Source organism: Oncorhynchus clarkii, chromosome 18 (assembly GCF_045791955.1).
Source record: "Oncorhynchus clarkii lewisi isolate Uvic-CL-2024 chromosome 18, UVic_Ocla_1.0, whole genome shotgun sequence".
Taxonomy (NCBI): Eukaryota; Metazoa; Chordata; class Actinopteri; order Salmoniformes; family Salmonidae; genus Oncorhynchus; species Oncorhynchus clarkii.
In genome coordinates, this window is record NC_092164.1 from 68,862,158 (window position 1) to 68,886,605 (window position 24,448).

Consider the following 24,448-nt stretch of genomic DNA (forward strand, 5'->3'; position numbering starts at 1 on the left):
GTTCTTCTATAGGAAGGGAAACTCAACTGGGGGATGTGTGGAAGAGTGGATGTGGTTGGAAGAGTGCGCTTTTTTTAAATGGAAAAGCGTTGTACTGTGGAGCGCTACTGAGATTGTGGCAGCCGTTAAATGGCGTTCCTTGAGAAGACAAGAACAACATATATGTCAGGAGAAGTGCAGTACTTTCATAAGGACACGTATACTTGGAATAGGAGGAATGGAGGGAAAAATAGAGGCAGAGGAGGCCTAAGAGAGTGGGAGGATGAGGGTACGCTTGAATCGGTTAAAAAAGGGAGATGGTTTGTTTAAAGAAGAATGGTAGAAAATGTAAGCAGAGTGAGCTGATGACAGGAGGAGAAATTGAAGTGAAAGCAGGGTGAAGTATCGGAGGTGGTAGATGTGGTGTGGCCTCACACTCCGGTACAGTAGGTGGCGTTGTATGCGCATCAGTTGGTTGCGATTCCCCCGATAAAAGTTAAAGAAGAATAAACCTTTGACACACAGCTGACCGGACCTCTTGCCTAAAAACAACGACAGAAACAGAAAATATCACAAATATTAGTTTGAATTTGTTATATTTTAGCGTTTTAAACAAGGGTGACTATTTGAAGTTGTAAAGCATGGAGCCGACAGCGCCCAAAAGGTGTGTGGGAGTTAGATACATTTAGAAAGTTTACTAACAATATTTGTCATGTTTTATAAGCTAGCCAGCTAGAGTGTTAGCTTCACCATTATGAGTCAAAGTTTGACTTGTAGTTATCTAACTAGACATTTTATGCTTTACCTTAATGTAGCTACCGGCGGGCTAGTTGTCTAGTTAGACAGAAACGGTCTGAAAATGTATTATATGTTCTTGTCATGTTTACATTTATGCCTGAAAAGCTAGCTAACTACTTTGACATAACTTACATTAAAATCCATGTAGACCCAGTTCTACAATGCCAGTCATGTTGTTCATGCTGTAGAAATTGAAATGAATAGAAAGATATTGAACCCTCTTAACTCTGGCAATTTGACGAGAAAATAATGGGTCACTCTAATGGCCGCCTGGTGTTGTGATGCCATCATTTCCATGCTAATTAAACATATCTTAAAACTGATGTTGGATTTGTCATGGTAATGTAGAATGCTAATTCATATGATGCTAACTGATGTAGCTCATGGAATGTAATTTTTTGTTTGTTTAATCAACAAATCACAATGCAGATTGAATGGTACACTTCCTGCTTTTACTTCCAGGCATGGGTACACTGTGTGGTACTGGTTATAGTGTGGGGTCTGCCATCATTGACTTGAATAGGGACGCCTGTTCTATCCATTATATTTCTATTGTTCATGCTCAAACTTCCTCCACAGCAAGCTGAAGAAACTGAGTGAAGACAGTCTCACAAAACAACCGGAGGAGGTCTTTGATCTTCTGGAAAAACTAGGTGAAGGGTGAGAATATTCATTCATTCATATATTTTCTTACAGCATTATAATTATAATATTATAATATTATAACATTATAATTTCTTACAGAATAACACTTATAATGAAAATAAAGAGATGTTCATGTAAATTGACATTATAATAATGACTAGATTATTTATGCAACAGCTGATGGAACCACTAATATGTATCTTAAGATATTGTTGAGGTATTACCCTTACAAACTATCATGAACTTCTTATTTTTTCTTAAGATGCTTACGTTTTTACATGTGTTTTGTGAATGGGCTCTGGTCTTTGGTACTTTCTGCATCATTTCCACTGTCTTTCTTAATCTCCAGGTCCTATGGCAGTGTGTTTAAAGCCATCCATAAGGAGTCAGGCCAGGTGGTGGCTATCAAACAGGTGCCTGTTGAGTCAGACCTTCAGGAGATCATCAAGGAGATATCCATCATGCAGCAGTGTGACAGGTATTCTGTATGTAAGAGAGGAAAGACTCTCTGGCCCAGACGTTCATCAGGCAGAGCTAGCATGGCTCCAGAGGCTAGTGAGAGGAGAACAGTCTCCTCCTCCACAATCACATAACCAGTACCACACACACTACCCCACACTCTGTTACTATAACCAGTACCCCACACTCTGTTACTATAACCAGTACCCCACACTCTGTTACTATAACCAGTACCCCACACTCTGTTACTATAACCAGTACCCCACACTCTGTTACTATAACCAGTACCACACACTCTGTTTGCTCACCTTTCATCAATAATTGTTTGTTCTGTCTCTCCTCTTGTCCAGTCCCTATGTGGTGAAGTACTATGGCAGCTACTTTAAGAACACAGACCTGTGGATAGTGATGGAGTACTGTGGAGCCGGCTCTGTTTCAGACATCATCAGACTACGCAATAAGACGGTCAGTATATTGACTAAAAGTGTGAGAATGAAGATGACCTTTGGTATTTCGGTAGCCTTTTACCATTCATTTCTCATGTTAATGTGTATTCATAGACTACTGAATTATCAGAATTAATCATTTATACCATCTCTTCTTGTAAAGCTCACAGAGGATGAGATAGCCACCATCCTCAAGTCCACATTGAAAGGTCTGGAGTATCTGCATTTCATGAGGAAGATACACAGAGACATCAAGGCAGGCAACATTCTCCTCAACACAGAGGGCCATGCCAAACTGGCTGACTTTGGAGTAGCGGGACAACTCACGGTCTGTCTACCTGTCTGTGCCTGTCTGAGTCTGCCTGTCTGAGTCTGCCTGTCTGAGTCTGCCTGTCTGAGTCTGCCTGTCTGAGTCTGCCTGTCTGAGTCTGCCTGTCTGAGTCTGCCTGTCTGAGTCTGCCTGTCTGAGTCTGCCTGTCTGAGTCTGCCTGTCTGAGTCTGCCTGTCTGAGTCTGCCTGTCTGAGTCTGCCTGTCTGAGTCTACCTGTCTGAGTCTACCTGTCTGAGTCTACCTGTCTGAGTCTGCCTGTCTGAGTCTGCCTGTCTGAGTCTGCCTGTCTGAGTCTGCCTGTCTGAGTCTGCATGTCTGTCTTCAACTCTCTCTGTCTCCCTAAAGTGAATTCTGACTGTCTAACGATGTAATCTGGTGTCAGTTTGATCAGGCGTTCTTATTATCCTTGTAGTGATTGTAGCAGCGTATCACAGAAGTTTATATATAGATGAGACTAATGCTCGTATTATTCTGTCCCTGTCTAGGACACGATGGCAAAGCGGAACACGGTGATCGGGACTCCGTTCTGGATGGCTCCAGAGGTCATCCAGGAGATAGGATATAACTGTGTGGCAGACATCTGGTCCCTGGGCATCACCTCTATAGAGATGGCTGAGGGCAAACCTCCCTACGCTGATATACATCCCATGAGGGTGAGTCTGAGTTTGGGCAGGACAGTTCAGTGAGGTTAGTCTACATGTTGATTATAATTCACCTAGCTGAAAAATAAGACATCTGGGATACTTCACAAACACCTGGATGTCTCAGAATCACAAATAAACATTCTTCCAAATATATTTTATAACCCTTTTTTGGTAACTACATGATTCCATATGTGTAATTTCGATGTCTTCACTACTATTCTACAATGTAGAAAATAGTACAAATAAAGATAAACCCTTGAATGAGTAGGTGTCAACTTTTGACTGGTCAAAAGTGTTTCTTTATTTTGACTATTTTCTACATTGTAGAATAATAGTGAAGACATCAAAACTATGAAATAACATGCATGAAATCATGTAGTTACTAAAAAAGTGTTAAACAAATCAAAATATAGTTGAGATTCTTCAAAGTAGCCAAGCTTTGCCTTGATGGCAGCTTTGCACGCTCTTGGCATTCTCTGAACCAGCTTCATGAGGTAGTCACCTGGAATGCATTTCAATTAACAGGTGTGCCTTAACTTCATTTGTGGAATTTCTTTCCTTAATGTGTTTGAGCCAATCAGTTGTGTTGTGACAAGGTAGGGGTGGTATACAGAACATAACTCTATTTGGTAAAAGACCAAGTCCATATTATGGCAAAAACAGCTCAAATAAGCAAAGAGAAACAACAATCCATCATTACTTTAAGAAATGAAGGTCAGTCAATACGGAACATTTCAAGAACTCTGAAAGTTTCTTCATGTGTAGTCGCAAAAACCATCAAGCGCAATGATTACATTGGCGCTCATGAGAACCGCCACAGGAAAGGAAGACCCATAGTTACCTCTGCTTCAGAGGATAAGTTCATTAGAGTTACCAGCCTCAGAAATAGCAGCCCAAATAAATACTTCACAGAGTTCAAGTAACAGACACATCTCAACATCAACTGTTCAGAGGAGACTGCGTGAATCAGAAACCACTACTAAAAGACCCCAATAATAAGAGATTTTCTTGGGCCAAGAAACACAAGCAATGGACATTAGACCTGTGGAAATCTGTCCTTTGGTCTGATGAGTCCAAATTGGAGACCGCCGTGTCTTTGTGAGATGCGGTGTGGCTGAACGGATGATCTCCGCATGTGTTTTTCCCACCGTAAAGCATGGAGGAGGTGGTGTGATGGTGTGGGGGTGCTTTGCTGGTGACACTGTCAGTGATTTATTTAGAATTCAAGGCACATAACCAGCATGGCTACCACAACATTCTGCAGCAACACGCCATCCCATCTGGTTTGGGCTTAGTGAGACTATCATTTGTTTTTCAACAGGACAATGACTCAAAACACACCTCCAGGCTGTGTAAGGGCTATTTGACCAAGAAGGAGAGTGATGGAGTGCTGCATCAGATGTCCTGGCCTCTACAATCACCCAACCTCAACCCAGTTGAGATGATTTAGGATGAGTTGGACCGCAGAGTGAAGGAAAAGCAGACAACAAATGCTCAGCATATGTGGGAATTCCTTCAAGACTGATGTAAAAGCATTCCAGGTTAAGCTGGTTGAGAGAATGCCAAGAGTGTGCAAAGCTGTCATCTAGGTGAAGGGTGGCTACTTTGAATAATATAAAGTATATTTTGATTTGTTTAACACTTTTTTTTGTTACTTCATGATTCCATATGTGTTTCATAGTTGTGATGTCTTCATTGCTATTCTACAATGTATAAAATAGTAAAAAGAAAAACTATTGAATGAGTAGGTGTGTCAACTTTTGACTGGTACTGTGTGTGTGCGCATAGAGTCCGTGCAAGAGCGTTAGTGGAAAAAAAGGTCAATGCAGGTAGTCCGGGTAGGCATTTGATTAGTTATTTAGCGGTCTTGTTTAGCAGTCTTATGGCATGGGGGTAGAAGCTGTTCAGGGTCCTGTTGGTTCCACACTTAGTGCAGCGGTATCGTTTGCTGTGCGGTAATATAGACATTCATTAGGGTTACAGAGAGGTTCCGTACCAACTGGTCTATAGACATTCATTAGGGTTTACAGAGAGGTTCCGTACCAACTGGTCTATAGACATTCATTAGGGTTTACAGAGCGGTTCCGTACCAACTGGTCTATAGACATTCATTAGGGTTTACAGAGAGGTTCCGTACCAACTGGTCTATAGACATTCATTAGGGTTTACAGAGAGGTGCCGTACCAACTGGTCTATAGACATTCATTAGGGTTTACATTGAGGCTTCTATACTACCTGCTTAACTAGGTGTTTTCTGTCTCTCCTTCCTCTGTATTACTGTCAGGCTATTTTCATGATCCCAACCAACCCTCCACCTACGTTCAGGAAGCCTGAGCTGTGGACAGACGACTTCACACACTTTGTAAAGAAATGTTTGGTGAAGAACCCAGAACAGAGAGCTACAGCCACGCAACTACTACAGGTGAGATACACACAACTACTACAGGTGAGAGCTACAGCCACGCAACTACTACAGGTGAGACACACACAACTACTACAGGTGAGAGCTACAGCCACGCAACTACTACAGGTGAGATACACACAGCTACTACAGGTGAGAGCTACAGCCACGCAACTACTACAGGTGAGATACACGCAACTACTACAGGTGAGATACACGCAACTACTACAGGTGAGATACACACAACTACTACAGGTGAGAGCTACAGCCACGCAACTACTACAGGTGAGATACACGCAACTACTACAGGTGAGAGATACAGCCACGCAACTACTACAGGTGAGAGCTACAGCCACGCAACTACTACAGGTGAGAGCTACAGCCACACAGCTACTACAGGTGAGAGCTACAGCCACGCAACTACTACAGGTGAGAGCTACAGCCACGCAACTACTACAGGTGAGAGCTACAGCCACACAGCTACTACAGGTGAGAGCTACAGCCACGCAACTACTACAGGTGAGAGATACAGCCACGCAACTACTACAGGTGAGAGCTACAGCCACACAGCTACTACAGGTGAGAGCTACAGCCACGCAACTACTACAGGTGAGATACACGCAACTACTACAGGTGAGATACACACAACTACTACAGGTGAGATACACACAACTACTACAGGTGAGAGATACAGCCACGCAACTACTACAGGTGAGATACACACAACTACTACAGGTGAGAGCTACAGCCACGCAACTACTACAGGTGAGATACACGCAACTACTACAGGTGAGAGATACAGCCACGCAACTACTACAGGTGAGAGCTACAGCCACGCAACTACTACAGGTGAGAGCTACAGCCACGCAACTACTACAGGTGAGAGCTACAGCCACGCAACTACTACAGGTGAGAGCTACAGCCACGCAACTACTACAGGTGAGATACACGCAACTACTACAGGTGAGAGCTACAGCCACGCAACTACTACAGGTGAGAGCTACAGCCACACAGCTACTACAGGTGAGAGCTACAGCCACGCAACTACTACAGGTGAGAGCTACAGCCACGCAACTACTACAGGTGAGAGCTACAGCCACGCAACTACTACAGGTGAGAGATACAGCCACGCAACTACTACAGGTGAGAGCTACAGCCACGCAGCTACTACAGGTGAGAGCTACAGCCACGCAACTACTACAGGTGAGATACACACAACTACTACAGGTGAGAGCTACAGCCACGCAACTACTACAGGTGAGAGATACAGCCACGCAACTACTACAGGTGAGAGATACAGCCACACAACTACTACAGGTGAGAGATACAGCCACACAACTACTACAGGTTAGAGATACAGCCACACAACTACAACAGGTGAGAGATACAGCCACACAACTACTACAGGTGAGAGATACAGCCACACAAACGCTGACACTACACATCCAAATATATCGAGGGACCAAATTATAAAAGACCAGAATTGTATTTTTGAATTCCGTAAAGTCAGTATGGACGAGGTGAAAAAAGTATTGTTGATCAACAACGACAAACCACCGGGGTCTGAGAACTTGGATCGAAAATTACTGAGGGTAATAGCGGACAATATTGCAACTCCTATTTGCCACATCTTCAATTTAAGCCTACTAGAAAGTGTGCCCTCAAGCCTGGAGGGAATCAAAGTCATTCCTCTACCTAAGAATAGTAAAGCCCCCTTCACTAGCTCAAATAGCCGACCTGTTACCTGTTAGCCGCCTGTTAGCCGACCTGTTAGCCGCCTGTTACCAACCCTAGGTAAACTTCTGGAAAAAATGGTGTTTGACCAGATACAATGCTATTTCACAGTAAACGAATTGACAACAGACTTTCAACACCCTTATATGGAAGGACATTCAACAAGCACTTACACAAATTACTGATGATTGGCTGAGACAAATTGATGATAAAAAGTTTGTGGGGGCTGTCTTGTTAGACTTCAGTGCAGCTTTTGACATTTTCGATCATAGTCTGCTGCTGGAATAATGTTATGGCTTTACACCCCCTGCTACAATGTGGATAAAGAGTTACCTGTCTAACAGAACACAGAGGGTGTTCTTTAATGGAAGCCTCTCAAATACAATCCAGGTAGAATCAGGAATTCCCCAGGGCAGCTGTTTAGGCCCTTTACTTTGTTCAATCTTTACTAATGACATGCCACTGGTTTTGAGTAAAGCCAGCGTGTCTATGTATGTGGATGACTCAACACTATACACGTTAACTATTACAGCGACTGAAACTGACTGCAACACTTAACAAAGAGCTGCAGTTAGTTTCAGAATGGGTGGCAAGGAATAAGTTAGTCCTAAATATTTATAACACTAAAAGCATTGTATTTCAAATCAAAATCCAAGTTTATTTGTCACGTGCGCTGAATACAACAGGTGAAATGCTTACTTACAGGCTCTAACCAATATTGCAAAAAAGGTGTTAGGTGAACAATAGGTAAGTAAAGAAATAAAACCGCAGTAAAAAGACAGGATATATACAGTAGAGAGGCTATAGAAGTAGCGAGGCTACATACAGACACCTGTTAGTCAGGCTTATTGAGGTAGTATGTACATGTAGATATGGTTAAAGGGACTGCATATATGATAAACAGGGAGTAGCAGCAGCGTAAAAAGATTTGGGACAAATCATTCACTAAACCCTAAACCTCACCTCCATCTTGTAATGAATAATGTGAAAATTTAGCAAGTTGAGGTGACTAAACTGCTTGGAGTAACCCTGGATTGTAATCTGTCATGGTCAAAACATATTGATACAACAGTAGCTAAGATTTTTTAAATTTTATTTCACCTTTATTTAATAGGCCAGTTGAGAACTGCGACCTGGTCAAGATAAAGCAAAGCAGTGCAACACAAACAACAACACAGAGTTACACATAAACAAACACAATAGAATCATCTGGATACAGTGTGTAGATGGGGAGAAGTCTGTCCATAATAAAGTGCTGCTCTACCTTCTTAACAACATTATCAACAAGGCAGGTCCTACAGGCCCTAGTTTTGTAGCACCTGGACTACTGTTCAGTCGTGTGGTCAGGTGCCACAAAGAGGGACTTAGGAAAATTGCAATTGGCTCAGAACGGGGCAGCACGGCCCTTGGATCTACACAGAGAGCTAATATTAACAATATGCATGTCAATCTCTCCTGGCTCAAAGTGGAGGAGAGATTGACTTCATCACTACTTGTATTTATGAGAGGTATTGACATGTTGAATGTACCGAACTGTCTATCTAAACTACTAGCACACAGCTCAGACACCCATTCGTACCCCACAAGACATGCCACCAGAGGTCTCTTCACAGGCAAAGGGAGTGTCGTGTCTTTACTATCATTAAATTGAAGACTTCGTTTTTATCAAAGATTCTCTGTAATTAGTATTACGCGATCAAATTGATTAATCATGTAGCTGTAATTATCTAGGAAGTCGGGGCACTAGGGGGAGTGGGGGTCAGCTGAGAAGTCACTACAGAGTTGATAATTATAACAATTTAAATGCTAATCCTTTACACATGAACGCTCACTCATTCGGGAACAATTGCAATCAATATATATATTTACCCTCAGTGTGTCGTATTGATCGCTGTTGAAAAGTTGTTTATTTTGTAGAATTGTCCGTCTCTCTCTGTCGTGGTTATAGTGGACAGTTCAGAGTGACATTCATTCATGTTGTTGTAGGATGGATGTTTCGGCGGTTGTCGTGTCGTTCTTCGCATTCAATGATACCGAATTCCTAGCTGCAGACTAGTAATTAATAACAAAGACTTGTTCTTATTCTGTCGGTATCAATAGTCTAAGAGTTTAACCACGTGGTATGGTTAAAAGATTCAGCAATGGTCTACAACCTTTGTTCCCTCCTAATGGAGAAAAGCATGGTCTGGTGATAATTTCTCAAAGTTTGGTTTTATTCTGAATTTCAGAAAAGGAGCTGTCCCAGGATGCCTGACCCTAACTGGGCTCAGGGGCGGTCCAGGATGCCTGACCCTAACTGGGCTCAGGGGCGGTCCAGGATGCCTGACCCTAACTGGGCTCAGGGGCGGTCCAGGATGCCTGACCCTAACTGGGCTCAGGGGCGGTCCAGGATGCCTGACCCTAACTGGGCTCAGGGGCGGTCCAGGATGCCTGACCCTAACTGGGCTCAGGGGCGGTCCAGGATGCCTGACCCTAACTGGGCTCAGGGGCGGTCCAGGATGCCTGACCCTAACTGGGCTCAGGGGCGGTCCAGGATGCCTGACCCTAACTGGGCTCAGGGGCGGTCCAGGATGTCTGACCCTAACTGGGCTCAGGGGCGGTCCAGGATGTCTGACCCTAACTGGGCTCAGGGGCGGTCCTCTTAGTTCAAATCAAAGGGGAGTTGGATTTTCCTTCATTAAACAGTTAAAAATCATATTACACAATTTTACAAACAGTATCATACTCACTCATTCATCTTATACAACAATTAGATGTAAACCTCATATCTGAGGCTATTATATAAACGGCGTTATGGTAATGTGGCCACACCGTCTCCCATGAGCTTCCCCAAAATGTAACAAACGGACCAGTTCGTAGCTGGATTCTTCACCGACCTTTTATACCTTGTCCGGAACGTAAACGTTGTTCGGACCTCCAGTTCTGTGAGGTGGAAGAAATTCCTTTGTTCTCTATGAAACTACACTCTCTCTCTATACTGTGTGGCCATGAGGCAGGGTCTTTTCAGGAATTTACGACCTTTCTCTGACCACAGCAGCCTAGTTGAAGGAGGCAGGGAGAGGGGGATGGGCTTGCTGTACCAAAAGAGGGCAACGTCATGACAGGAGGCACACAGTACTACATAGAGCCATGACTAGTTGGAACTCTATTCCACATAAGAGGAACTGATGCAGCAGTAGAATCAGATTTTAAAAAAAGATAAACACCTTATGGAACAGTGGGGACTGAAGCATCACAACCATTGGCACAGACACACGATAACATGCGCACTATACACACACATACACATGGATTTAGTACTGTAGATGTGGTAGTGGTGGAGTAGGGGCCTGAGGGCACACCGTGTTTTGTGAGATTTGTGAAGGTATTGTAATGTTTTAAAGTTGTATAAACTGTCTTAATTATGCTGGACCCCAGGATGAGTAGCTGCTGCCTTGGCAGGTGAGACACAGACAGACTACTACCACAGGTGAGACACAGACGGACGGACGACTACCGCAGGTGAGACACAGACGGACGACTACCGCAGGTGAGACGCAGACGGACGACTACCGCAGGTGAGACGCAGACGGACGACTACCGCAGGTGAGACGCAGACGGACGACTACCGCAGGTGAGACACAGACGGACGGACGACTACCGCAGGTGAGACACAGACGGACGGACGACTACCGCAGGTGAGACACAGACGGACGGACGACTACCGCAGGTGAGACACAGACGGACGACTACCGCAGGTGAGACACAGACGGACGACTACCGCAGGTGAGACACAGACGGACGACTACCGCAGGTGAGAGACAGACGGACGGACGACTACCGCAGGTGAGAGACAGACGGACGGACGACTACCACAGATGAGAGACACACGGACGGACGACTACCACAGGTGAGAGACACACGGACGGACGACTACCACAGGCGAGAGACACACGGACGGACGACTACCGCAGGTGAGACACAGACGGACGGATGACTACCGCAGGTGAGACACAGACGGACGGACGACTACCGCAGGTGAGAGACACACGGACGGACGACTACCGCAGGTGAGAGACACACGGACGGACGACTACCGCAGGTGAGAGACACACGGACGGACGACTACCGCAGGTGAGACACAGACGGACGGATGACTACCGCAGGTGAGAGACACACGGACGGACGACTACCGCAGGTGAGAGACACACGGACGGACGACTACCGCAGGTGAGACACAGACGGACGGACGACTACCGCAGGTGAGAGACACACGGACGGACGACTACCACAGGTGAGACAGACAGACAGACTCCTGTATACTGGTAGAACATCATAGTGTGGTCTTCTGTAGCTCATCAGAGCCTAGCACCTTGACAGTTATCTGTCTATGCTGTCCCTTCCTCTACCAACATATTAAACCACTGGCAGGCATGTGGAGCTTCGTCAACTAACTGCCTTCCTTCTCTCGCTCTCTCCTGTAGCATCCGTTCATCACAGCAGCCAAGCCAGTCACCATCCTGAGAGACCTGATCACTGAGTCCATGGAGATGAAGGCTAAGAGACAACAGGAGCAGCAGAGAGAGCTGGAGGAGGAGGACGACTCTGTACGTATAGTTTAGTCTAGGATCTATGTACACAGTACACAGCCATTAAAGCAGCTGGGTTCAGACATGTTCACCAAGCTGCCTTAATGGCTGGGCTTCTAGGGGCGTTATAGTTCTGATGATCGTCAACTACAAGTAGGGGATTGGTTGATGCTGAATGTTATATTAAAATATTCCTACCATTTCATCTAAGTCAATATGACACCAATATCTTAATAGTTAGCTAACACCAGTCTGCTGAACAGGCAAAGAAAAGGTCATGGAACCTTGACACAAATTACTTTTGCCATTAGCTAGCTAGCTAGAGCTAGACAACAACAGTTGACCTCAACACTTCACATAAAAGCTACAGGTAAAATAAAGGAATAAAGGAAACACCAACAGTGTCTTAATAGGGCGTTGGCCCACCATGAGCCAGAACAGTGCATCTTGGCATAGATTCTACAAGTGTCTGGAACTCTAATTCAACTAGGGCTGTTGCGGTGACTGTATTACAGCCACACCGGCAGTCACGAGTCATGACCGCAGTACAATTCCACGTGACCATTGAGTCACGGTAATCTCATTTTATGCACAGTGGTCTTGCGTTGGTAGTACCCGTCCCTAATGGCCTGGTACTCAGGGCTCTATTGTCCCTCCATCAGGTCCTAATGGCATGGTACTCAGGGCTCTATTGTCCCTCCATCAGGTTCTAATGGCCTGGTACTCAGGGCTCTATCGTCCCTCCATCAGGTCCTAATGGCCTGGTACTCAGGGCTCTATTGTCCCTCCATCAGGTCCTAATGGCCTGGTACTCAGGGCTCTATTGTCCCTCCATCAGGTCCTAATGGCCTGGTACTCAGGGCTCTATCGTCCCTCCATCAGGTCCTAATGGCCTGGTACTCAGGGCTCTATTGTCCCTCCATCAGGTCCTAATGGCCTGGTACTCAGGGCTCTATCGTCCCTCCATCAGGTCCTAATGGCCTGGTACTCAGGGCTCTATTGTCCCTCTAACCACTCTGACATCAATGCAATCTAAAGTCACATCAAACAGTATTGCAGTTGATATACAACAAAATGGACAGTGCTTTTAGTTCCCAACACCCATAGGCCTATATATGAGCCCCCCAAAAAACCCTGAATTAAAATGATTGTGCCATTATATTATACGTGGCAGAGAGTTATTGAATACAAATGTAAGATGTCTTTGGTATATAATTGGTCTACCCTATGCTCCAAAAGTAAGTCAATAGCCATGTTAGACTGAAATATATAACGGTCAATATGTAAAGGTCAATATGTAAAGGTAATTTCGTCAAACTTGTGAGGCTCTCTCGTCTCCATGCTCATTCAACATACAGTGCATTCCGAAAGTATTCAGACCCCCCAGAAATACCTTTATGTAAATAAGGTAGTTTCAAAGTTACAAAAATGTCATCCTGTTTTTGCTTTGTTCTTATTGGGTATTGTGTGTAGATTGATTTGAAATAATTTCATCCATTTTAGAATAACGTCAGCTAGCTCATGTCCAAATGCCAGTCCTACATTCTTCCACTTCCACAAAGAAGGTTTGAATCCTAAGCAACCTGCCTACATAGCGTTGAAGTACAATAGACCAACATAACTACTGTAGTAGGTTAAAGCTGTGTGTTGGAAAACCATGGTAGAGCATGGGTGGATTACACATTAGTGCTTTTGTTGCTTAAGACCAATGCTTAGTTTACACTTCAAAGGTTGTTTTTGTGTTAATAGATACCTAGTATGAAAGCAGAATAATGGGCCAGCACACATTTTATATATTTGCAGTTGATACTTTGAACGTAATTTTTTATTTCCTGGGTAACATGTCCTTCTACACAGCTCAGGTTTGGGCCTGCACATTCCGCAGTTAGTGGGTATTTGTATGAATGAATCCCAGCACCTTACTGTCCACCTGCTGATGTAAAAAGGACTTTACAAGTTAGTTTGATTGACCTGACTGTCCTCTCTCTCTGTGTCCAGGAAGAGGAGGTGGAAGTGGACTCCCACACCATGGTGAAGTCTGGGTCAGAGGGGGCTGGCACCATGAGAGCTACCAGCACCATGAGTGACGGAGCTCAGACCATGATCGAGCACGGCAGTACCATGTTAGAGGCAGACCTGGGAACCATGGTCATCAACAGTGATGAGGAGGACAACGATGAAGGCTCAATGAGGAGTGAGTAGAGCTTGTCAGGATAGTACCGTAGGCTGTAACATAGTATATTTTGTGATAATTTAGTTATATTTATTTTAGTGAGCTGTCAGCGTAGTACCCATTAGGCTGTAGCTGACATTATCTAGTTTTTGTGATAGATTTTTATTTGATTTGAGACTAGATGCACATGGAGAAAGACTTAAACCCCCAACCTCAGGACCTCCGTCCTGTAACTGTCTCTGTCTTTAGTTTAGTAGTGTTGCTACTGTAAACAAATATATCAATGCAAAATACAACAATTCCTGAGTTACAGCTCATATAAGGAAGTCAGTCAATTCAAATAACTTCATTAGACCCTAATCTATGGATTTCACAAGACTGGGCGCAGCCATAGGCCTACCCACTGGGGAGCCAGGTCCAGTCAATCGGAATTAGTTTTTCCCCCACAAAAGGGCTTTATTACAGACAGAAATATTCAGTTTCATTAGCTGTCCGGGTTTTTATTTATTTTATCAGGCAAATTCTTAAGAACAAATTCTTATTTTCAATGACGGCCTAGGAACAGTGGGTTTAACTGCCTGTTCAAGGGAAGAACGACAGATTTGTACCTTGTCAGCTCGGGGGTTTGAACTTGCAACAGTCCGGTTGCTAGTCCAACGCTCTAACCACTAGGCTACCCTGCCCCCCCTCCACTCTAACCACTAGGCTACCCTGCCCCCCCTCCACTCTAACCACTAGGCTACCCTGCCGCCCCGGTGGCTGATCTCAGAATATTCAGCAGGTGAAGAAGTCGGATGTAGGGGTCCTGGGCTGGCGTGGTTACATGTGGTCTGCGGTTGTGATGCCGGTTGGACGTACTGCCAAATTCTCTAACACGATGTTGGAGGCGGTTTGTGGTAGAGAAATGAACATTCAATTATCTGGCAACAGCTCTGGTGGACATTCCTGTGGGCAGCATGCCAATTGAACATTCCCTCAAAAATATAGATATCTTTGGCATTGTGTTGTGACAAAATTGCACCTTTTTTAGTGGCCTTTTATTGTCTCCAGCGCAAGGTGCACCTGTGTAATAATCATGCTATTTAATCATCTTCTTGATATGCCACACCTGTCAGGTGGATGGATTATCTTGGGGGGGAAAGGCTCACTAACAGGGATATAAACAAATTTGTGCACAGCATTTGAGAGAAATTAGCTTTTTGTGCATGTGGAACATTTCTGGGCTCTTTTATTTCAGTTCTTGAAACACTTTACATGTTGCGTTTTTATATTTTTGGTCGGTATATTTTAAAACCTTATCTATTCCTCGTAGATATAAATCTTCACAGTTAGAAAATTATTATATTCAAGGGATACATCAGGATTTTGGCAATGAGGCTCTTAATCTACTTCCCCAGAGTCAATGACCTCGTGGAAACCATTTTTATGTTTCTACGTACAGTTTGAAGGAAGTTGCTAACTAGCGTTAGCGCAATCACTTAGAAGTCTATGGGAAGCTGATACCCATAGGCTTCCAGTCATAGCGGCTCACGAAACTACCTCCAACTTCCTTCATACTGGAAACAGAGACATAATGATCCGGAAGTATCCCTTTAACATGTGTTCATTACTCCAACATGCCTAGCTCTACCTCACTCCACACTGTGTGGTTTTGTTATTCATTAGGAAGAGTAGAGTAAATGTTTCCTTCTCTCTGCACAGGACACCCCACCTCCCAGCAGGCCCTGAGACCCTCCTTCATGGACTACTTTGACAAGCAGGACTCTAAGGTCCAACAGGAGAGCTTTAACCATAACCGGCAGCAGGAACCAGGCTATCACATCAGCCAGGCTAAGGACGTCTTCCCTGACAACTGGAAGGTTCCTCAGGATGGAGACTTTGACTTTGTGAGTTACACCTAATCACCCTTCCATAGAACAACATATAGAACCATCCATAGAACAACAAAAATAACCATCCATGGAACTACATATAGAACCATCCATGGAACTACATATAGAACAACATATAGAACCATCCATAGAACAACATATCGAACCATCCATGGAACTACATATAGAACAACATATAGAACCATCCATTGAACGATATATAGAACCATCCATGGAACTACATATAGAACCATCCATTGAACGACATATAGAACCATCCATGGAACTACATATAGAACAGCATATAGAACCATCCATAGAACAACATATAGAACCATCCATGGAACTACATATAGAACCATCCATGGAACTACATATAGAACCATCCATGGAACTACATATAGAACTATCCGTGGAACTACATATAGAACCATCCGTGGAACTACATATAGAACCATCCGTGGAACTACATATAGAACCATCCATGGAACTACATATAGAACAGCATATAGAACCATCCATGCAACTACATATAGAACCATCCATGGAACTACAAAAATAACCATCCATAGAACTACATATAGAACTATCCATAGAACTACATATAGAACTACATATAGAACCATCCATAGAACTACATATAGAACAACATATAGAACCATCCATGGAACTACATATAGAACCGTCCATAGAACTACATATAGAACCATCCATAGAACTACATATAGAACCATCCATGGAACTACATATAGAACCATCCATAGAGCCATCCATAGAACAACATATAGAACCATCCATGGAACTACATATAGAACCATCCATGGAACTATGTATAGAACCATCCATGGAATTACATATTGAACCATCCCTGGAACTACATATAGAACTATCCATGGAACTACATATAGAACCATCCATAGATCAACTAATAGAACCATCCATAGAACTACATATAGAACCATCCATGGAACTACATATAGAAAAACATCTAGAACCATCCATAGAACTACATATAGAACCATCCATAGAACTACATATAGAATCATCCATAGAACTACATATAGAACCATCCATAGAACTACATATAGAACCATCCATGGAACTTCATATAGAACCATCCATGGAACTTCATATAGAACCATCCATGGAACTTCATATAGAACCATCCATGGAACGACATATAGAACCATCCATGGAACTACATATAGAACCATCCATGGAACGACATATAGAACCATCCATGGAACGACATATAGAACCATCCATGGAACGACATATGGAACGACATATAGAACCATCCATGGAACGACATATAGAACCATCCATGGAACGACATATAGAACCATCCATGGAACTACATATAGAACCATCCATGGAACTACATATAGAACCATCCATGGAACTACATATAGAACCATCCATGGAACTACATATAGAACCATCCATGGAACTACATATAGAACCATCCATAGAGCCATCCATAGAACAACATATAGAACCATCCATGGAACTACATATAGAAACATCCATAGAACTACATATAGAATCATCCATAGAACTACATATAGAATCATCCATAGAACTACATATAGAACCATCCATATAACTACATATAGAACCATCCATGGAACTTCATATAGAACCATCCATGGAACTTCATATAGAACCATCCATGGAACTTCATATAGAACCATCCATGGAACTACATATAGAACCATCCATGGAACTACATATAGAACCATCCATGGAACTACATATAGAACCATCCATGGAACTACATATAGAACCATCCATGGAACTACATATAGAACCATCCATGGAACTACATATAGAACCATCCATGGAACTACATATAGAACCATCCATGGAACTACATATAGAACCATCCATGGAACTACATATAGAACCATCCATGGAACTACATATAGAACCATCCATGGAACTACATATAGAACCATCCATGGAACGACATATAGAACCATACATAGAACTACATATAGAACCATCCATAGAACAACATATAGAACTACAAATAGAACCGTCCATGGAACTACATTTAGAACCTTCCATGGAACTACATATAGAACCATCCATAGAGCCATCCATAGAACAACATATAGAACCATCCATAGAACAACATATAGAATCATCCATAGAACATCATATAGAACCATCCATGGAACTACGTATAGAACCATCCCTGGAACTACGTATAGAACTATACATGGAACTACATATAGAAAAACATCTAGAACCATCCATAGAACTACATATAGAACCGTCCATAGAACTACATATAGAACCATCCCTGGAACTACATATAGATAAACATCTAGAACCATCCATAGAACTACATATAGAACCATCCATAGAACTTCATATAGAACCATCCATAGAACGACATATAGAACCATCCATAGAACTACATATAGAACCATCCATAGAACAACATATAGAACCATCCATAGAACTTCATATAGAACCATCCATAGAACTACATATAGAACCATCCATAGAACTACATATAGAACCATCCATAGAACTACATATAGAACCATCCATAGAACTACATTTAGAACCATCATAGAACTACATATAGAACCATCCATAGAACTACATATAGAACCATCCATGGAACTTCATATAGAACCATCCATGGAACTTCATATAGAACCATCCATGGAACTTCATATAGAACCATCCATGGAACTTCATATAGAACCATCCATGGAACTTCATATAGAACCATCCATGGAACTTCATATAGAACCATCCATGGAACTTCATATAGAACCATCCATGGAACTTCATATAGAACCATCCATGGAACTTCATATAGAACCATCCATGGAACTTCATATAGAACCATCCATGGAACTTCATATAGAACCATCCATGGAACTTCATATAGAACCATCCATGGAACTTCATATAGAACCATCCATGGAACTACATATAGAATCATCCATGGAACTACATATAAAACCATCCATAGAACTACATATAAAAACCATCCATAGAACTACATATAGAACCATCCACGGAACTACATATAGAACCATCCACGGAACTACATATAGAACCATCCACGGAACTACATATAGAACCATCCATGGAACTACATATAGAACCATCCACGGAACTACATATAGAACTACATATAGAACCATCCATAAAACTACATGTAGAACTACATATAGAACTACATATAGAACCATCCATAGAACTACATATAGAACCATCCATGTAACTACATATAGAACCATCCATGGAACTTCATATAGAACTACACATAGAACTACACATAGAACAACATGTAGAGCGTTCTCTAGAACTTCATATAGAGCCGCCTATAGAACTACAGTACCAGTCAGAAGTTTGGACACACCTACTCATTCCAGGGTTTTTACAATTTTCTACATTGTAGAATAATATTGAAGATATCAAAACTATGAAATAATACACATAGAATGATGTTGTAACCATAAAAGTGTTTGAGCTTCTTGAAAGTAGCCAAGCTTTGCCTTGATGACAGCTTTGCACACGCACGCTTCATGAGGTAGTCACCTGGAATGCATTTCAATTAACAGGTATGCCTTGTTAAATTAATTTGTGGAATTTCTATCCTTAATGTGTTTGAGCCAATCAGTTGTGTTGTGACAAGGTAGGTTTGGTATTCAGAAGAAAGCCCTATTTGATTAAAGACCAAGTACATACAGTGGGGCAAAAAGGTATTTAGTCAGCCACCAATTGTGCAAGTTCTCCCTGTGTTGCTGATGGTAGGCTTTGTTACTTTGGTCCCAGCTCTCTGCAGGTCATTCACTAGGTCCACTGTGTGGTTCTGGGATTTTTGCTCACCGTTCTTGTGATCATTTTGACCTTACGGGGTGAGATCTTGCGTGGAGAACTTGCACAATTGGTGGCTGACTAAATACTTTTTGCCCCACTGTATATGAGTCCAATTTTTAGTTTTTTGGTTCCAACCGCCGTGTCTTTGTGAGACGCAGGGTTGGTGAATGGATGATCTCCGCATGTATGGTTCCCACCGTGAAGCATGGAGGAGGAGGAGGTGTGGTGGTGCTTTGCTGGTGACACATTTTGATTTGTTTAACACTTTTTTGGTTACTACATGATTCTGTATGTGTTGTTTCATAGTTTAGATTTCTTCACTATTATTCTACAATGTAAAAAAAATTGACAATGGCACATGTAACCTACATATCAATACATACACACAAACTATCTACGCCAAATAGGGGAGAGGCGTTGTGCCGTGAGGTGTTGCTTTATCTGTTTTCTGAAACCAGGTTTGCTGTTCATTTGAGCAATATGAGATGGAAGGAAGTTCCATGCAATAATGGCTCTCTATAATACCGTACGCTTTCTTGAATTTGTTCTGGATTTGGGGACTGTGAAAAGACCCCTGGTGGTTTGTAATAGCATGTCTGTGATCAATAGGAATGTAATATTATCTCTGTGATTTGTAGTATGTGATGTCATCTCTGATCAATAGGAATCTAATATTATCTCAGTGATCAATAGTAATGTGACATTATCTCAGTGATCAATAGTCATGTGATATTATCTCTGTGATCCATAGTCATGTGACATTATCTCTGTCCATCCCTTGGTCTTTACTTCCTATCTGACACAGTGATTTAGGTTGTGCCGTGTTCTAAAGTTGCTTCTCTCCCTGTGTGTGTGTGTGTGTGTGTGTGTGTGTGTGTGTGTGTGTGTGTGTGTGTCCCTGCGTGTTCTCTGTCTAAGCAGCTGAAGAACCTTGACTTTGAGGAGCTGCAGCTGCGTCTGACGGCTCTGGACCCCATGATGGAGAGAGAGATCGAGGAGCTGCGCCAGCGCTACACCGCCAAGAGACAACCCATCCTCGACGCAATGGACGCCAAGAAACGCAGACAGCAGAACTTCTGAAGAGCCTGACCTGAGGAACACATTCTGACCTGGGCCCGTGTTCATACAGCGTCTCACATTCCAGAGTGCTGATCTAGGCTAAAGTCCACTTTCCATGTAATCTTATTCCTTATGATCTAAAAGGTAGAACTGATGCTAGATCAGCACTCTGGCAGTAGAACTGATGCTAGATCAGCACTCTGGCAGCAGAACTGATGCTAGATCAGCACTCTGGCAGCAGAACTGATGCTAGATCAGCACTCTGGCAGCAGAACTGCTGAGGACCTTAGAAAAGGAATTCTGACCTGGTGCTTTCTGTTAAGACCTGATCAAGGGAGAGGAGAGACCTGACCGCTGTCTGGAATTTAATTCACCCTGCTTCTGTGCTTCTAAATGTCCTCCATTTTGTCTCTCATCACCACCCCAGTAGTCAGTGTGACCTGGAGTTATCCTATCTTCCCATGGCTCTGCTGGCCCTCAGGACTATTTTAAACAATTATTAGCCTCCCCCTCTGTTAATTATGAACCTGTAGGTAGCCTTATACCCCTCTGTTAATTATGAACCAGTAGATAGACTTATATCCCAAAGTATGATTGATTAACATTTACTTAAAGATATGTTTTTCCCCTTTAGAGCATCCTCTGATAAACTGTCTGGGTTTATTTGCCTCTTGGGAAATGACCAGCGATATGGAAAATAATGTTAAAGGAGGATACAACAACGCATTGTAAACTGCAGACGTTCTACTTGACAAGAAAAGCTAGTTTATGTTGTTAAGATGGGGAAGCTTCACCATCCTTACATCGGCGTCACTAAGAGGCGTGGTCATCTCAACGAGAAATGGCAGATTGGGGGAAGCGGCCATTGTAGAAATGGCTGTCGTTTCCAGGTGATACAAAGAAAACAATAATGTGTGAGAAACCATCTAAATCGCTATAAAATCTATTTTCAATAACAACTTTCTTTTACGGCTGTTGAAAGTTGGACGAAACTGAAAGTGAATTGTTATCCGGGGTCCTTTGGACGTCCACCATCATTGTCCATGCTATCCGGTATCCTTGTACAGTCTGTAGCCATAACGACAATTGGTCCTGAGAATGTAACTCTAACGTTACCCCATTGAAGTTGAAAATGGTTAAGGTTAGGTAAGTGTTATGGTTCAGGGTAGGGACGTTCCCTGAAATCCAGATAGCACTAACCACCATGTTACAGGGAAATGGGATGCGAGGTAGGGGATTGGAGTTGTTTGGAATGGAGCCTAGTTGTTGCAGTTCACCTAGCTTCCACACGGATGGGACATTCTACATGTACTGTCGCACCTTCAATATAGCCCCACTATTCATATCAGTTCCACTGTGGTAGTGGCAGCCAGCCTGGGGGATGATAGAGTAGTGCATCGATGGAAACCCTGTGGTGTGTATTTGATACATCATGATGTAATACTGTATATAATACAACTGTTGAGGTTTGTCAACTACCAAACACTAACTGGATGAGAATAAATGCCTTAAAAATATATATATATATATATTTTAAGCAATTCATTTATGTGATCTGAGTGGACAGAATATTTTCTCCCATTAGGAACTCGATCTGAAAACCTAATGGAGGGGATGTCATCTGATGTGCACCGAGAAGTTAACCCCTGTTCATTGGAACGTCTGCCAGTTTTTTATCCTTTCCTGTTCTGCTTGATATTCTGACCCAGTTGGTTACTAGGTTACTATATGTTTCCCTGTAATGTAGACACAGGCTTTAGGTTTCCTGTACTCTTAGTGCTTCATGAGTCTTAACGTGCGCTCACTGTCAAAAGATTTCCATACTCTGGGTCTGTCCCAAATGGAACACTGTCCCCTATGTAGTGCATTACTTTTGACCCGGACCCATAGGTGCTACACAGGGTATAGGGTGCATTTGGAACACTGCCTCTGACTGTATATTCCCAGAGACAGAGAGCAGCTCCTGTCTGACTGTATATTCCCAGAGACAGAGAGCAGCTCCTGTCTGACTGTATATTCCCAGAGACAGAGAGCAGCTCCTGTCTGACTGTACATTCCCAGAGACAGAGAGCAGCTCCTGTCTGACTGTACATTCCCAGAGACAGAGAGCAGCTCCTGTCTGACTGTATATTCCCAGAGACAGAGAGCAGCTCCTGTCTGACTGTATATTCCCAGAGACAGAGAGCAGCTCCTGTCTGACTGTACATTCCCAGAGACAGAGAGCAGCTCCTGTCTGACTGTACATTCCCAGAGACAGAGAGCAGCTCCTGTCTGACTGTACATTCCCAGAGACAGAGAGCAGCTCCTGTCTGACTGTATATTCCCAGAGACAGAGAGCAGCTCCTGTCTGACTGTATATTCCCAGAGACAGAGAGCAGCTCCTGTCTGACTGTATATTCCCAGAGACAGAGAGCAGCTCCTGTCTGACTATGTTATTTCTGTGAGTAGTGATTCTGTATGACGTTCTGTAGAGATGGCTGACTCTGTGTTCCCTGGGAGGTTGAATAATAAGGAATGAAACCACTTGATGGACAGAGGAGAGAATATCCTGTCAGTCATGTAATAATGAATCCTAGTAACTGCTCTTTTACAACCACGTCAAAGGGGTTTTATCCAGGTGATGATTGAGGCCGTGGTGTGATATCTTACTTTGTAGGGTTCAGACAGAGGCTTCGACAAGGAGTCAAGTCACTTTTATATTGAGTCTTTTTTATTGTTGTGGTTAATTAATATTGTTTCCGTGCTTGATGAGAATCACTAAACCCAATAGGACCAGCATTCCTTTAGGTGGACGGTGAGAGTGAAGGATGGACTTACCTTGCATCGTCCATTTACTAAAGCTGTTCAGTCTATTGCCATAGCAACACATGAGTTATTGAATGTTGTGAAACATTTCTGTAAGACTTGTGGTCATTTCAGATGTCTCTGGTTTCATGATGTTTGCCTAATACTATGCATGTTGCTCTTTGCATCAATCCGCTGTGTAGTGGGATATGTGATATACTATACAGAATGACAGTACTATCTGTATATAGTACTGTCATGGTTCACACTTCTCTTCCTCAGCTTTTAACAAACTACTTTACAGTACCATTACACAACCTAGAAGACCCTTGCCATAGATGGGAGATTCCCATATAAAGTTTTTGTAATATGGAAAAACTCCTCAGCTTTTAATATTTTGCCGTAGTTCCTCTTCATTTACTTCCACAATGTACAACCTGTACGCAGTTTCTCGGGTGCCCTACAAGGTTGCAGTTGTCTGCCTGTGGAATCGATCCTAGGCTTCCTGTGGTGCCAGGGCATGTAGCCTAATAGCTTTGCTTTAGCTAATGGTTCAATATTTATTGGTTGTTTTAAAAAAAAAATGTATATACTGTATATATCCTACATGAAGCAATATGCAGTGTTCCACGGGTACCATTTATACTGCTGGCTGGCGGCAATAATGGAATTACTTGTTCAGTAATTAAAGTTGGAAATTCCAGTTT

The 24,448-nt window shown here is 42.9% G+C and overlaps 1 protein-coding gene across 3 annotated transcripts; it reads left to right on the forward strand.

Moving 5' to 3' along the window:
• The first annotated feature begins 471 nt into the window (after nt 1-471).
• On the forward strand, nt 472-24,446 carry LOC139373874 (serine/threonine-protein kinase 3-like). Of its 3 annotated transcripts, XR_011627620.1 has the most exons (12): nt 488-643; nt 1,357-1,437; nt 1,772-1,900; nt 2,232-2,346; nt 2,491-2,655; nt 3,144-3,311; nt 5,587-5,724; nt 11,901-12,023; nt 14,004-14,199; nt 15,880-16,064; nt 20,817-21,103; nt 21,197-24,446. XR_011627620.1 is itself a non-coding variant. In XM_071114969.1 (11 exons), exons 1-11 carry the CDS (start codon nt 621-623, stop codon nt 20,976-20,978), a joined length of 1,482 nt encoding a protein of 493 aa, XP_070971070.1. In that variant the 5' UTR covers nt 472-620; the 3' UTR covers nt 20,979-24,446. The 3 variants fall into 3 exon arrangements, 2 of the variants coding, with proteins under 2 accessions (XP_070971070.1, XP_070971069.1); XM_071114969.1 differs by having other exon boundaries at nt 472-643; nt 20,820-24,446; XM_071114968.1 differs by having other exon boundaries at nt 20,817-24,446.
• Nucleotides 24,447-24,448: the final 2 nt, after the last annotated feature.

Excerpts from the sequence above, each read along its gene's own strand:
- LOC139373874 (XM_071114968.1), top strand. The coding sequence starts at position 621 with ATGGAGCCGACAGCGCCCAAAAG. Across the intron at positions 1,438-1,771 it reads CTGGAAAAACTAGGTGAAGG|GTCCTATGGCAGTGTGTTTA; the intron begins GTGAGAATATTC and ends CTTAATCTCCAG. Across the intron at positions 12,024-14,003 it reads TGGAGGAGGAGGACGACTCT|GAAGAGGAGGTGGAAGTGGA; the intron begins GTACGTATAGTT and ends CTCTGTGTCCAG.